The sequence below is a fragment of the Rhinopithecus bieti genome, unplaced genomic scaffold (genome assembly GCF_001698545.2).
Source record: "Rhinopithecus bieti isolate Rb0 unplaced genomic scaffold, ASM169854v2 scaffold_6063, whole genome shotgun sequence".
NCBI lineage: Eukaryota > Metazoa > Chordata > Mammalia > Primates > Cercopithecidae > Rhinopithecus > Rhinopithecus bieti.
Window position 1 is genome coordinate 2,276,030 of NW_016805186.1, and position 13,003 is coordinate 2,289,032.

Genomic DNA, 13,003 nt, shown 5'->3' on the forward strand with positions numbered 1-13,003 from the left:
TTCTGTTGATTTGGGGTGGAGAGTTCTGTAGATGTCTATTAGGTCCACTTGGTCCAGAGCTGAGTTCAAGTCCTGAATATCCTTGTTAATTTTCTGTCTCATTGATCTGTCTCATTGATCTGTCTCATATGACAGTGGGGTGTTAAAGTCTCCCACTATTATTGTGTGGGAGTCTAAGTCTGTTTGTAGGTCTCTAAGAACTTGCTTTATGAATCTGGGTGCTCCTGTATTGGGTGCACATATATTTAGGATACATAGCTCTTGTTGAATTGATCCCTTTACCATTATAATGGCCTTCTTTGTCTTTTTTGATCTTTGTTGGTTTAAAATCTGTTTTATCAGAGACTAGGATTGCAACCCCTGCTTTTTTTTTTTTTTTTGCTTTCCATTTGCTTGGTAAATATTCCTCCATCCATTTATTTTGAGCCTATGTGTGTTTTTGCACGTGAGATGGGTCTCCTGAACACAGCACACTGATGGGTCTTGACTCTTTATCCAGTTTGCCAGTCTGTGTCTTTTAATTGGGGCATTTAGCCCATTTACATTTAAAGTTAATATTTTTATGTGTGAATTTGATCCTATCATTATGATGCTAGCTGGTTATTTTGCCTATTTGATGGCATTTCTTCATTGTGTTGATGGTCTTTACAATTTGGTATTTTTTTGCAGTGGCTGGTACTGGGTTTTCCTTTCCATATTTAATACTTCCTTCAGGAGCTCTTGTAAGGCAGGCCTGGTGGTGACAGAATCTCTCAGCCTTTGCCTATCTGCAAAGAATTTTTTTTCTCCTTCGCTTATGAAGCTTAGTTTGGCTGGATATAAAATTCTGGGTTGAAATTTCTTTAAGAATGTCGAATATTGGCCCCCACTCTCTTCTGGCTTGTAGGGTTTCTGCAGAGAGATCTGCTGTTAGTCTGATGGGCTTCCCTTTGTGGGTAATGCGACCTTTCTCTCTGGCTGCCCTTAAGATTTTTTCCTTCATTTCAACTTTGGTGAATCTGGCAATTATGTGTCTTGGGGTTGCTCTTCTCGAGGAGTATCTTTGTGACATTCTCTGTATTTCCTGAATTTGAATGTTGGCCTGTCTTTGTAGGTTAGGGAAGTTCTCCTGGATGATATCCTGAAGAGTGTTCTCCAGTTTGGTTCCATTCTGCCTGTCACTTTCAGGTACACTATACACCAATTAAACGCAGGTTTGGTCTTTTCACATAGTCCTAAATTTCTTGGAGGCTTTGCTTTTCCCTTGTCATTCTTTGTTGTCTAACCTTGTCTTCACGCTTCGTGTCATTAAGTTGATCTTTAGTCTCTGATACCCTTTCTTCTGCTTGATCAACTCAGCTGTTGACACTTCTGTGTGCGTCGCGAAGTTCTCGTGATGTGTTTCTCAGCTTCATCAGGTCATTTATGTCATTCTGGTTAGGAGTTCCTGTAATCTTTTTTCAAGGTTCTTAGCTTCCTTGCATTGTGTTAAAAAATGCTTGTGTCAATTTGTCAAACTAATTCTCCGTCCAGTTTTGTTCCCTTGCTGGAGAGGAGTTGTGATCCTTTCAAGGTTTTTGGAATTATCAGCCTTTTATGCTGGTTTTCCTTATCTTCATGGATTTATCTACCTTTGGTCTTTGATGTTAGTGACCTTTGGATGGGGTTTTTGTGTGGATGTCCTTTTTGTTGATGTTGATGCTATTCCTTTCTGTTTGTTCGTTTTCCTTCTAACAGTCAGGCCCCTCTGCTAGAGTTTGCTGGAGGTCCATTCCAGACCCCGTTTGCCTGGGTATCACCAGTGGAGGTTTCAGAGCAGCAAATATTGCTGCCTGATCCTTCGTCTGGAAGTTTCGTCCCAGAGGGGCACCTGCCAGATGCCAGCCGGAGCTCTCCTACATGAGGTGTCTTTCGACCCCTGCTTGGAGGTGTCTCCCTGTCAGGAGGCACGGGGATCAGGGACCCACTTGAGGAGGCAGTCTGTCCCTTAGCAGAGCTCGAGTGCTGTTCTGGGAGATGTGCTGCTCTCTTCAGAGCCAGCAGGCAGGAACGTTTAAGTTGTCTGAAGCCATGCCCACAGCCGCCCCTTCCCCCAGGTGCTCTGTCTCAGGGAGATGAGAGTTTGATCTATAAGCCCCTGACTGGGGCTGTTGCCTTACTTTCAGAGATGCCCTGCCCAGAGAGGAGGAATCTAGAGGGGCAGTCAGCTACAGTGGCTTTGTGGAGCTGTGGTGGGCTCTGCCCAGTCCGCACATCCCTGCGGCTTTGTTTACACTGTGAGGGGAGAACCACCTATTCAAGCCTCAGTAATGGGGGATGCCCCTCCCCCACCAAGCTCAAGCATCCCAGGATGACTTCAGACTGCCGTTCTGGTAGCAAGAATTTCAAGCCAATGGATCTTAGCTTGCTGGGCTCCTTGGGGGTGGGATCCCCTGAGCTACACCACTTGGCCACCTGGCTTCAGCCCCCTTTCCAGGGGAGTGAACGGTTCTGTCTTGCTGGTGTTCCAGGAGCCACTGGTATATGAAAAAACTCCTGCAGCTAGCTTGGTGTCTGCCCAAAAGGCCGCCTAGTTTTGTGCTTAAAACCCAGGGCCCTGGTGGTGTAGGCACCCAAGGGAATCTTCTGGTCTGCAGGTTGCGAAGACCCTGGGAAAAGCGTAGTATCTGGGCTGGAACGCACCATTCCTCACAGCACAGTCCCTCACGGCTTCCCTTGGCTAGGGGAGGGAGTTCCCCAACCCCTTGTGCTTCTTGGGTGAGGCGACACCCCACCTGGCTTCTGCTTGCCCTCCGTGGGATGCACCCACTGTCTAACCAGTCCCAGTGAGACGACCTGGGCACCCCAGTTGGAAATGCAGAAATCACCTGCCTTCTGCATTGATCCCATTGGCAGCTGCAGACCGGAGCTTTTCCTATTTGGCCATCATGCCAGCTTGTGGAAGATTTAAAAACTATTTTTTAATTGTGGAAAGTAACATATTGAAAGGCATATAAACATGATTTATACTTTGGTGAATTGTTAAAATGTGAATACATAGTCATTGCCACGCAGGTCAGGAAATAGAATATTGCCAGCATCTTGGTGCCATTCACGCACACCTTCCCAATAGCACATCTTCCTTTCCTCTAAAGCAGGGGTCCCCAAGCCCCAGGCCACAGATGGGTACCAGGCTGTACAGCAGGAGGTAAGTAGTAGGCCAGTGAACGTGACTGGCTGAGCTCCGCTCCCCGTCAGATCAGTGGTGGCGTTCGATTCTCACAGGGGCATGAGTCCTCTTGTGCACTGCATGTGCGGGGATCTAGATTGCACGCTCCGTGTGAGAGTGTGACTAATGCCTGAGGGTCTGAGGTGGAACAGTTTCTCATCCCAAAAACACGTCCCTCCCCTCGCTGCCCCCGCCCCGGTCCATGAACAAATTGTCTTCCACAGTGGGAGATGGGTGCACCAGAATCTCGCAAGTCACCACTAAAGAACTTACCGTGTAACCAAATACCACCTGTTCCCCAAAAACCTATGGGAATAAAAAATTTTTTAAAAGAGAAATATATGAAACAGTGATTACTGAGAATATTCCAGGTTAATGTCAGACGGCATACCACAAATACAGGAAGCTTTCTTATTTTGAACGAAGCCAGAAGAAAAATGGGGAGTGAAAGATTTACAAATACTGGTGTAAAATGCTGAGAGAAACACCTTACCTTATTAAGAACGTGTACTCAGATACCTCTGGGGATCTAGACGAAGAGAGCCTTTGAATGACTGAGTTCCACCTGTCAAGACTCAGCTTCCCTGCAGGGTTGGATTTGCCCAGCAGGTGTGATCATCCCACATGTGGCTGATGGCACAAGGTGCTTTGATTAACCAGATGCTGGCAGCAGCTGCCACCCCCGCTCCCTGGTCATCACAACCACAGCACCGTGTTTTCACCCCCCAGCCCCGGAGGCTGTGGAGCAGCATATTGAGGATCACTGCACTGCATGATTCCTAAAGCTGTTTCCATTTAAAACAATCAGATACATTTCTATTGCTGAGCAAAGGTTGTTTGCCTTTTTTTGTTGAGACAGTCTGGCTCTCTCACGCAGGCTGGAGTGTGGAGTGCAGTGGTGTTACCCTAGCTCACAGAGGCCTTGAACTCCTGGGTCCAAGCGATCTTCCTGCTTCAGCCTCTAGAGTAGCTAGGACTATAGGCACCTGCCATCATGCATGGCTAATTTAAAAACATTTCTTTTTTGTAGGGATGGGGTCTTGGTTTGTTGCCCAGGCTGGTCTCAAACTCCTGGCCTCAAGTGATGCTCCTGTCACTGCCTGCCAAAGTGCTGGGATTACAGGCATGAGCCACTGTTCCAGGCCTGCAATGTTATTTGAATAAAGTATTTGTCTCTTTTATCAAAAAGTTCTTCATTTTACTGGGTTCCCAAATATCTAAACTGATCTGCATGTAGTACCATGAAATATGTAAGAAATTCATCCGTTTGTTTCTGCAGTTTCTTTCTTTCTTTCTTTCTTTTTTTAGTCAGTCTCACTCTGTCTCCCAGGCTGGAGTGCAATGGTGCAATCTTGGCTCATTGCACCGCCGCCTCCTGGGTTCAGATGTGTCTCCTGCCTCTGCCTCCCAAGTGGCTCGGATTACAGGTTCCTGCCACCCCGCGCAGCTAATTTTTGTTATTTTCAGTAGAGACAGGGTTTCACCATGTTGGCCAGGCAGGTCTCAAAACTCTTGACCTCAGGGATCCACCCGCCTCGACCTCCCAAAGTGCTGGGATTACAGGCTGAGCCACCGCGCCCCGCCCCTGCAGTTCATTTCTGTAAGGACACAAACTTTAGAGCCAGACCCTGGATTCGTATTCCACACGCATAGCTCTGCTGTTTACTAGCAGTTATTTCCTTTGAGTTCTTACATAATGTTACTTTGAGCAATTATGTAATCTCTTGGTGCCTCTGTGAAATGGAGGTGATAATAGCACCCATTTCACAGTGTTGCTGTAATGATTAAATCAGTGAATAAAGCATTTAATATACTGCCAAGAGCATCGTATAAATGTATCCAAGTATAAGCTATTACTGTATTTATAAAATGAGATACTACTAATTAAATTTCACACAGGCAACATAAAAATACTTAAAAAATTTTTTTGATGGGGAATTACCTTTTAAAAATTAAATTCCTGGCTGGGCAGAGTGGCTCATGCCTGTAATCCCAGCACTTTGGGAGGCTGAGGCAGGCGGATTACTTGAGGTCAGGAGATCGAGACCAGCCTAGCCAATATGGTGAAACCCCGTCTCTACTAAAAATACAAAAATTAGTTGGGCGTGGTTGTGTGTGCCTGTAATCACAGCTATTTGGGAGGCTGAGGCAGGAGAATCACTTGAACCCAGGAGGTGGAGGTTACAGTGAACCAACATCGCACCACTGCACTCCAGCCTGGGAGATAGAGTGAGATTTTGTCTAGAAAAATAATAACACGAAAATAAAATTACTTCATCTGGAGAAGCATTTTGCTGTGGCATTTAACTTAAAACTGTACTGTGAGGAATACCAGTGACTTATTCATTCCTTAATTCAATATTTTTTGAGTGTTTGCCAGGCATATGCTGCATTCTAGGAAGACAGGGAATTTACACAGCAGTAGAGGAAGTGGTAACTAAGGGAACGAATAAAGCCCAGGATAATTATCCGGAATCAGCAGAAAGGCCTGGGAGGATTTGTTGTGTGCATGAAGCAGATGAGAGGCCTGGGCTGGACCGTGGTGACCAGGGGAGAGGAAACAAGGGCTGTCGGAGAGGGTGCTGGAGCCATGTTTTGCAGGGTCAAGACTCCAAGCAGCTGGGAGTATCTACGGGGAGTTTAAATTTCTTTTCAAGGAAGCTGTGAGGAGAGGTTTTACCCAGGGGAGTGTGCTGGTCTCATTTACATTTGCTGAAGTTTTTTCTGTCTACTGCATGGAGAATGAATTGGAGAGGGGCGGGCCCAGCCTGGCAGTAGACATGTGCAGCACTCCAGGGCTAGGCGGATGGGCGGCAGTGAGGCGGAAGGAAGTGCACGCAGTCAAGTCAGATCACACACATTTATTTTGGTGGTAGACTTGACAGGTGGTGTTGATGGCTTGGATGAGGAAGACAATGAGGAGGCACGGACATTACCTGGATTTGTGGCTAAGTGCCGTTTTGACAATATGCATATATTCGCTCTATTATTAAACTTTCTTTTCATTTTGACATGATCCTTCTCAAAACTGTAAACGTTCTAGTATGTGTGCTGCCTAAGTGAACATGAAAACCGCACATTTTTTAGGTATTTTAAAACTTTTCCAATCTAGATGTTTTGCACTGCAGCCAAATTGTACAGTCGTTTCAAATTTTTTCTTGTTTTCTTGTTTAGTAATGGGAACCGCCTTTGTTGATATTTTGGGTATTTAATTGGGAGCATTTTACCTGTTAATTATGGCTGTTGAGGATTTAAACTCACTTTATTTACCACCAGTCTTTTGAAATTAGATTGCTGAATATCCTGCCTGCCCTGGGGAGTGTCAGAGCCTGCGAGGGCCTGCACCTGTTGAGAGGCAGCTTTCCCTCCTCTGCGCTTCCTGCTTCTGGCTTCTATGGGCGATGAAGGGGTGTGGGATGGGAGAGGCACCTGGAGCTGCTGAGCCAGCTCCACCTTGGGCTCGCTGTGTAACTTCATTGTTCTTTTCAGCATGGCCTTCAGGGGTAGGAAGTCAGGCTTATGAGATTTTATCTACATTGCTTAGGACTGGTATACCTCCTCAGTAAGTGGAATTTATTATTACTTTACTAAAATATGGCTTCTTCGTGTGAATGAAGTGAGATCAAGCATATAAAGCAATCTGAAAAGATTGCTTAAATTGTTGCATGTGGAATTAATTATTTTACTTTTTTCTAAGAAATGAAGAGAAACGGGGGGAAAATTCATTAGACAGTAATGCATAGAGATTTTTTACACCTAAATGAGAAGCCAGAAATTCATATAAAACATAAAACTTCAAAAGATTTCTTAGGCACAGAGTATTATTAAACACTCATGGATGTTTTGATTTCCTGTTACATTAAAATACTCAAATCAACTTCATATTCAGAACATTTAAAATAGCTCAACCTTAAAAGATATAAAGTATTATCAGCTGTGCTTTTTGTGCATAATTAGCATGTTGTGCCTGTGGAGGTATAATGACTTCTCACCTAATGATAGTATCATGATTAAAAGTTCAGATGGTAAAAATTGGAGCTCCAGCTGGGTGACACATTTGATAACAGTTCAAAGATGACTCCAGCATAGAAGCTATGCTATTTTAGTTCTTCGTAATCCCCCATTCACCCATCAGTGAGTTGTGAAGGCTCTGATAAAAGAGCCTTTTAGAAATGCTTCCATTTGTTCCCTTTCTTACAGATTTAATGTGTGCCCAACATTTCCTTCAGTGCTGGACAGGCTGCTGTGAAGGGACATCACCTTTTCCCTTTTTCCAAGATGGCTCAAGATTCAGTAGATCTTTCTTGTGATTATCAGTTTTGGATGCAGAAGCTTTCTGTATGGGATCAGGCTTCCACTTTGGAAACCCAGCAAGACACCTGTCTTCACCTGACTCAGTTCCAGGAGTTCCTGAGGAAGATGTATGAAACCTTGAAAGATATGGTAAGTAGTGGACCAAAATAATGAAATTATTTTCTGACTTCAGGGACTCTGCCAGATTTCACCAAGACAGAATGCCACCGGAGTCAGGACTTGTGGTGTTGAGTGAAGTGCCAATGGATTAGGAAGACAGGTTACTCAAGAGCTGGCTTCCTAGTCTCCGATTTATTATATTATTATAATTTCTTCTTGAGTAGCTGTATTGTCACATGAGTCTTCCTGACCAAACAAGTTGTTTTTAAATAATCAAGATTTCATGCTTGTTGTCAGGTAGTAAATGGGATTCTTTTAAAGGCCTTCGTGTCCCTTGAATCTTGGAGAATTTGCTACATGCTTAACCTTTTCCTCAACCCTCTTCTCAAGTGGGCTGTCCTAAGAGATGATAAATATTACAGTTTCTTCTTATGAATGTAATACTTTTTATAAATATTAAGATTTTGAGTATCTTTACTATTATATAATTTATTATTTTCAAAATTTACTATATTTTCATTTTGATGTCGTTTTATTATGATATTTTTATGATTTAGCACGTTTATATATTATGAGCTAGTATTTTGTATTTAATTTCAAAATGAAAAGCAAAATTGTCACTTAACAAAGTGCTCTTGTATTAAGCTTTTCTTCCTGGAATCAAAGAGTAAGTAGGAAATTTGAAGAATAATTTGTATTGGTAGTATGAGTTCATACGTCTTTAGAAACTGTAAGGAAAGATACAGTCTGTGTGAACAACCAACGCTAATTTTTAAAAATTTTTTTAATGAGACATATGGAATTTGACCTTTATGTGGTCCCAAAACGTCTGGGACCAGCCTTGATGCTGGGACACGTGTGAGACGTTTTGCCGCAGGAGCAGAAAGTGCCCATTGTGTCAGCTTGCTTGCACCTTATCCTAGTTTGCTTTTATTTCTGAGCTTTTGTGAAAGGTAACAAGTGGAAAAAGGTCCAGTTGTGCAATAGCATGCACGTGTGTTTTTAAATCTATTTGGTTGATCCTTTTTCTGTTTCAGGGTTTAGATTGTTACAGCCTAAGTATGATGTCATTTGCCACACAGTCATCACAATAGTAATAAACAGAGATATATACATTTATGCTTTGGCTGCTTTTATTTCTTTTTACAAGTTCCAGAGTCTCGTCCCTTTAAACCTTGTTCTTTGAAATAGTCTTACTGGAGTTGAGTTCGTAACCTCTCTTATGTTAGAATGAAAACCAGGATAAAGATGTGGGATTATATAGTTAGTAATCACCAATAATGTGTTTTCAATTCTTAAGCAGTCTTTATTTTTAAATAAAGAAGCCTTTATTGACTATTAAGTATGAGTAGAATTAATTTTGCAACACAATTGATTTTACCTGTGTCATACATCTTAGTTTGGTGACCCCGTTTAAGGATGAAGTAAGGTGGTTGGTTGCTTTTTAAACTTTATTTGAATTACTTACCTAAAGATCTTCTCTAATCTTTTTTTGCTTACTTTTAAAAATGGTATACTAAACAAGAAGCATTCAAGCTCCCTCAACCTGTAATGTCAGTTCAGTCTTTCTGAGTTGCATAATGCTTTTACTGACCAAAATTTATTTTTCTTTCACAGAATTCTAATACAATCTTTGAAAGATTCCCCACAATTGATCAACTGTTGGCAAAAGCTTGTTGGAATCCTTTTATTTTAGCATACGGTAAGAATCCAAAACGTGTCCTCGCAAAATATAATCTTTGCATTGTTTCACAGAGGCTTACATTATGAACCTTTCTCCTATTTTTTTTTTATGGAACAACTTATCAAATGTATTCATTGTTCCATTACAAAGATGGCCTCCTACACTGTTGTCCAGGTATGTGTGTGTAGGTTTGTATAGATACACACACACACACACACACACACATGCATGCACGCACCATGTAGATCTTCAGGAAAATAGAGCTCTTTGTATTAGAGGACAGCAACTCCTAGATGATTTAAATATCTATTTTTGCCTGTAATCACTTTCATAACTTCATTTTAAATTCAATATAAAATAGCTATACTAATGATACCGAGTTAATTTTGTTTCACGGTTTCATAACTCACACACTGTTTCCATGTTGTAAAGTCATTCTTGAGAGTCTGAGTCCTGCCATGACTTTGCCTTTGGCGTTGCCGCTGTGACTTTATTTAAGGGTGCCATTTTGGTTTTATCCAAGGTGGAGATGAATGTGGGGGCACTTAGGGGAGGTATTCCTTCAGCAAGCTCCTGTCTGCTGTCCAGTCTCATTTCCTGTGCCAGCTTCCACAGCTGTACCTCATGGTGGTAGCCGGGTCCTGTTACTAACAGTGCCTGAAGGCACTTTGTGGCAGGATTCCTTTCACACTCATTCTCCTTTGAAATAGCCTTACTGTGCTGAGGTAGGAGCTGCTGGGAGTGTCTCCATGGCCTCCAGCACCTCCCTGTAATACACTTACTTCACGGTCTGATGCCCTGGAAGACAGCATGACTCTCAAGAGCAGGAACCGTGGTTTTAGTTCTCTTTGTCGTCCTAGGGCCTCCCAAGGAGCATGGCTGAGGTTTGCTTTAGATTGACTGTAGTATTAGCTAATGTAATATTTACTTTTAAGATTTTTTAAAGTCAAAGACTAATTGCATAATGTAATGACATTAGAACCCAAAATAAAATGAATATTCCCCTTTGATGTTGTAAAGAATCCTATAGTTTCCCATTTCTAGGCTGTCATAGTCATTATTGGAAGAGATGTGAACTAGGCGGGAAAGGAACAACATGCGTGTTTAGCCCTGTGAGCAGGCGTGCATGGACGCCCACACACTCGGCCTCCCTCATTCTGCCCCACCCTCGTATGTCCGTCCTCCTTGCCACTTACACCTCTTTCCCCATCCCCTAAACTTCTTCAAGTTCTTGATTCAAATGGCAAAACTAGTGAGGCAGCAATGTGTTTGCCCATCAGGGCCACGTTACCTGTCCTTGGTTTATCTATTGCAGTTAGGTCAGTGTTTCTCAAACATCTTTGACCAGAAATACATTATGTATATGTGTACGTGTGTATATGCATATGGATATGCACACACACACACAGTGAAACACATCTCATGAAAGAATACATACAATAGCACCCCCCTTTGACTTTCTGCAGTTTCAGTTACAGTATAGTACAATAAGATATTTTGAGAGAAATGGAGAGATCACATTTACGTAACTTTTTTTTTTTCTTGAGACAGAGTTTAGCTCTTGTCACCCAGGCTGGAGTGCAATGGCGACATCTCGGCTCACTGCAACCTTCGCCTCCTGGGTTCAAGCAATTCTCCTGCTTCAGCCTCCCAAGTAGCAGGGATTACAGGTGCCTGCCACCACACCCAGCTGATTTTTGCATTTTTAATAGAGATGGGGTTTCACCATTTTTAATAGAGATGGGGTTTCACCATGTTGGCCAGGCTGGTCTTGAACTCCTGACCTCAGACGATTCGCCTGCCTCGGCCTCCCAAAGTGTTGGGATTACAGGTGTGAGCCACCGCGCCTGGCCTAAGGGTTTAACAAGAACAACAATATGAGAAATCAACTGTAACAATACAGTGTAGTACATAACTTTTATTACACTACGTAGTTTCAGTTGATTTGTTGTATTGTTGTCCTTGTTAATCCCTTACTGTGCCTAGTTTATAAGTTAAACTTTATCATAGGTATGTGTATAGGAAAAAAACACTGTATTTAAGGTTTGGTACTGTTCTCAGTTTCAGACATCCCCTGAGGGTCTTGGAACATTTCCCCCATTGATAAAGGGGGACTACTGTATTATTCTGTGCAGTCCATATTCACTATGCTGTTCATAGTGAGTGGTGTTCATGACCCGATACTGATTTCATAACCCTTGATGCTTCTTGACCAAAAGTTTGAAGAACATTGATCTAGGCCAATATTGATGGCAGGAAAAAGGAAAAGAAATTGTTGAATGACCTTCGTTTAAAAGCAGTACCCATTGTTAGGGGCTTCATGGATTTATTAACTGCTTTTTAGAAGGAAAGAAATTCTACGTCCTTTTAATGTACATGGTGGATGTAATACGTCCTCAAGTCAGAAGTGTGAGAAACACGGGGAGGTTTATGATGTAGTGTGAGAGGCATTGCTCACTTTGAGTTGGGCACTGTTCTCTGTGGACTACATAATGGACCTAATTAATTCTTGATGACAGTGTTGCAGGGTAGAAAATTATGGATTAGAGTCAGTGAGTCGCTTTCCCTAGAATACAACACTAAGAAGAGCCAGAACCCCACTCCTCGTGTGACTTTAAAGTCCACCTTGCTATAATGTTCTGTCCCTATTGGATCACATCTTGTGACTGAAGTGTTCCAGTCTTGGCATTCCCACTAGCCAGCTTCACTTGCACATACATATTCACTCAGCACGCATTTACCAATTATTATTAGTATTATTTTGGAGATGAAGTCTTGCTCTGTTGCCCAGGCTGGAGTACAGTGCTGTGGTCTCGGCTCACTGCAGCCTCCACCTCCCGGGTTCAAGGGATTCTCCTGCCTCAGCCTCCTGAGTAGCTGGGACTATAGGCATGCACCACCACATCCAGCTAATTTTTTGTATTTTTAGTAGAGACGGTGTTTCACTATGTTAGCCAGGATGGTCTCGATCTCCTGACCTCATGATCCGCCCACCTCGGCCTCCCTAAGTGCTGGGATTACACCACACCCAGCCTATAAAGTGTGTTTTTGTGTGTGTGTGCCAGCCCTTAGGAAAACGCGGCTCACCGTCTCTGCCCACTGGGAGCTTCCAGTCAGGGAAAAAGAGATACTTAAGCAGGTCAGCCTGACTCAATGTAATGGTTCTCTGATGGGAGTAGCAGTTGCTGAGAGGAAAGGAGGGTTTCTCAGGAGAGACCCTGCTGGGGCAGACTTGAAGATGTGATTCTCTGAGACAGGGCAGCTGAACTTGTGGGGTCTCACGTTTCTTCTTTGTGAGAGTAGGAGTTCAGACTGATTTACCCTGGTGTCCTTGAACTCGTATCTATCATCTTTCCTTAGCACCTTATCTGCATTACCTTGGCCCCTCCGACAACCAGAAACAAATTCTCCATCCCTTTCTGTCTCAGCGCTCGTGTTACCTTTTGAACTGCCCTTAAATTTCAGTTTCCTATTGAGGTGTGCCCTGGCTCTGAGCTCGCAGAGGTGGCTGAACAGCACGAAACCCCGTGAGCAGTCAGATGTTGCTTGTGTTGTCCCTGTTGTTTCACTGGTTGGGCATTTTCTTCCTGGAAGGGGTCTTTTCTTATGGTTTTATAATATCAAAATTGCTCTTCTTTTTTTTTTTTTTTTTGAGATGGAGTCTCGCTCTGTTGCCCAGGCTGGAGTGCAGGGCGTGATCTCGGCTCACTGCAAGCTCT

At 43.1% G+C, this 13,003-nt stretch overlaps 1 protein-coding gene across 10 annotated transcripts in view; it reads left to right on the forward strand.

Annotated features, from left to right (window-relative positions):
• FANCC (FA complementation group C) overlaps positions 1 to 13,003 on the forward strand; it is a 216,058-nt gene that overhangs the window by 57,873 nt on the left and 145,182 nt on the right. For all 10 annotated transcript variants that reach the window (XM_017871520.1, XM_017871521.1, XM_017871522.1 and 7 more), the window contains 2 exons: positions 7,388 to 7,630; positions 9,218 to 9,302. In XM_017871520.1, the coding sequence (XP_017727009.1) occupies positions 7,466 to 7,630; positions 9,218 to 9,302 (250 nt within the window). In that variant the 5' untranslated portion in view covers positions 7,388 to 7,465. The remainder of the gene's footprint in view (positions 1 to 7,387; positions 7,631 to 9,217; positions 9,303 to 13,003) is intronic.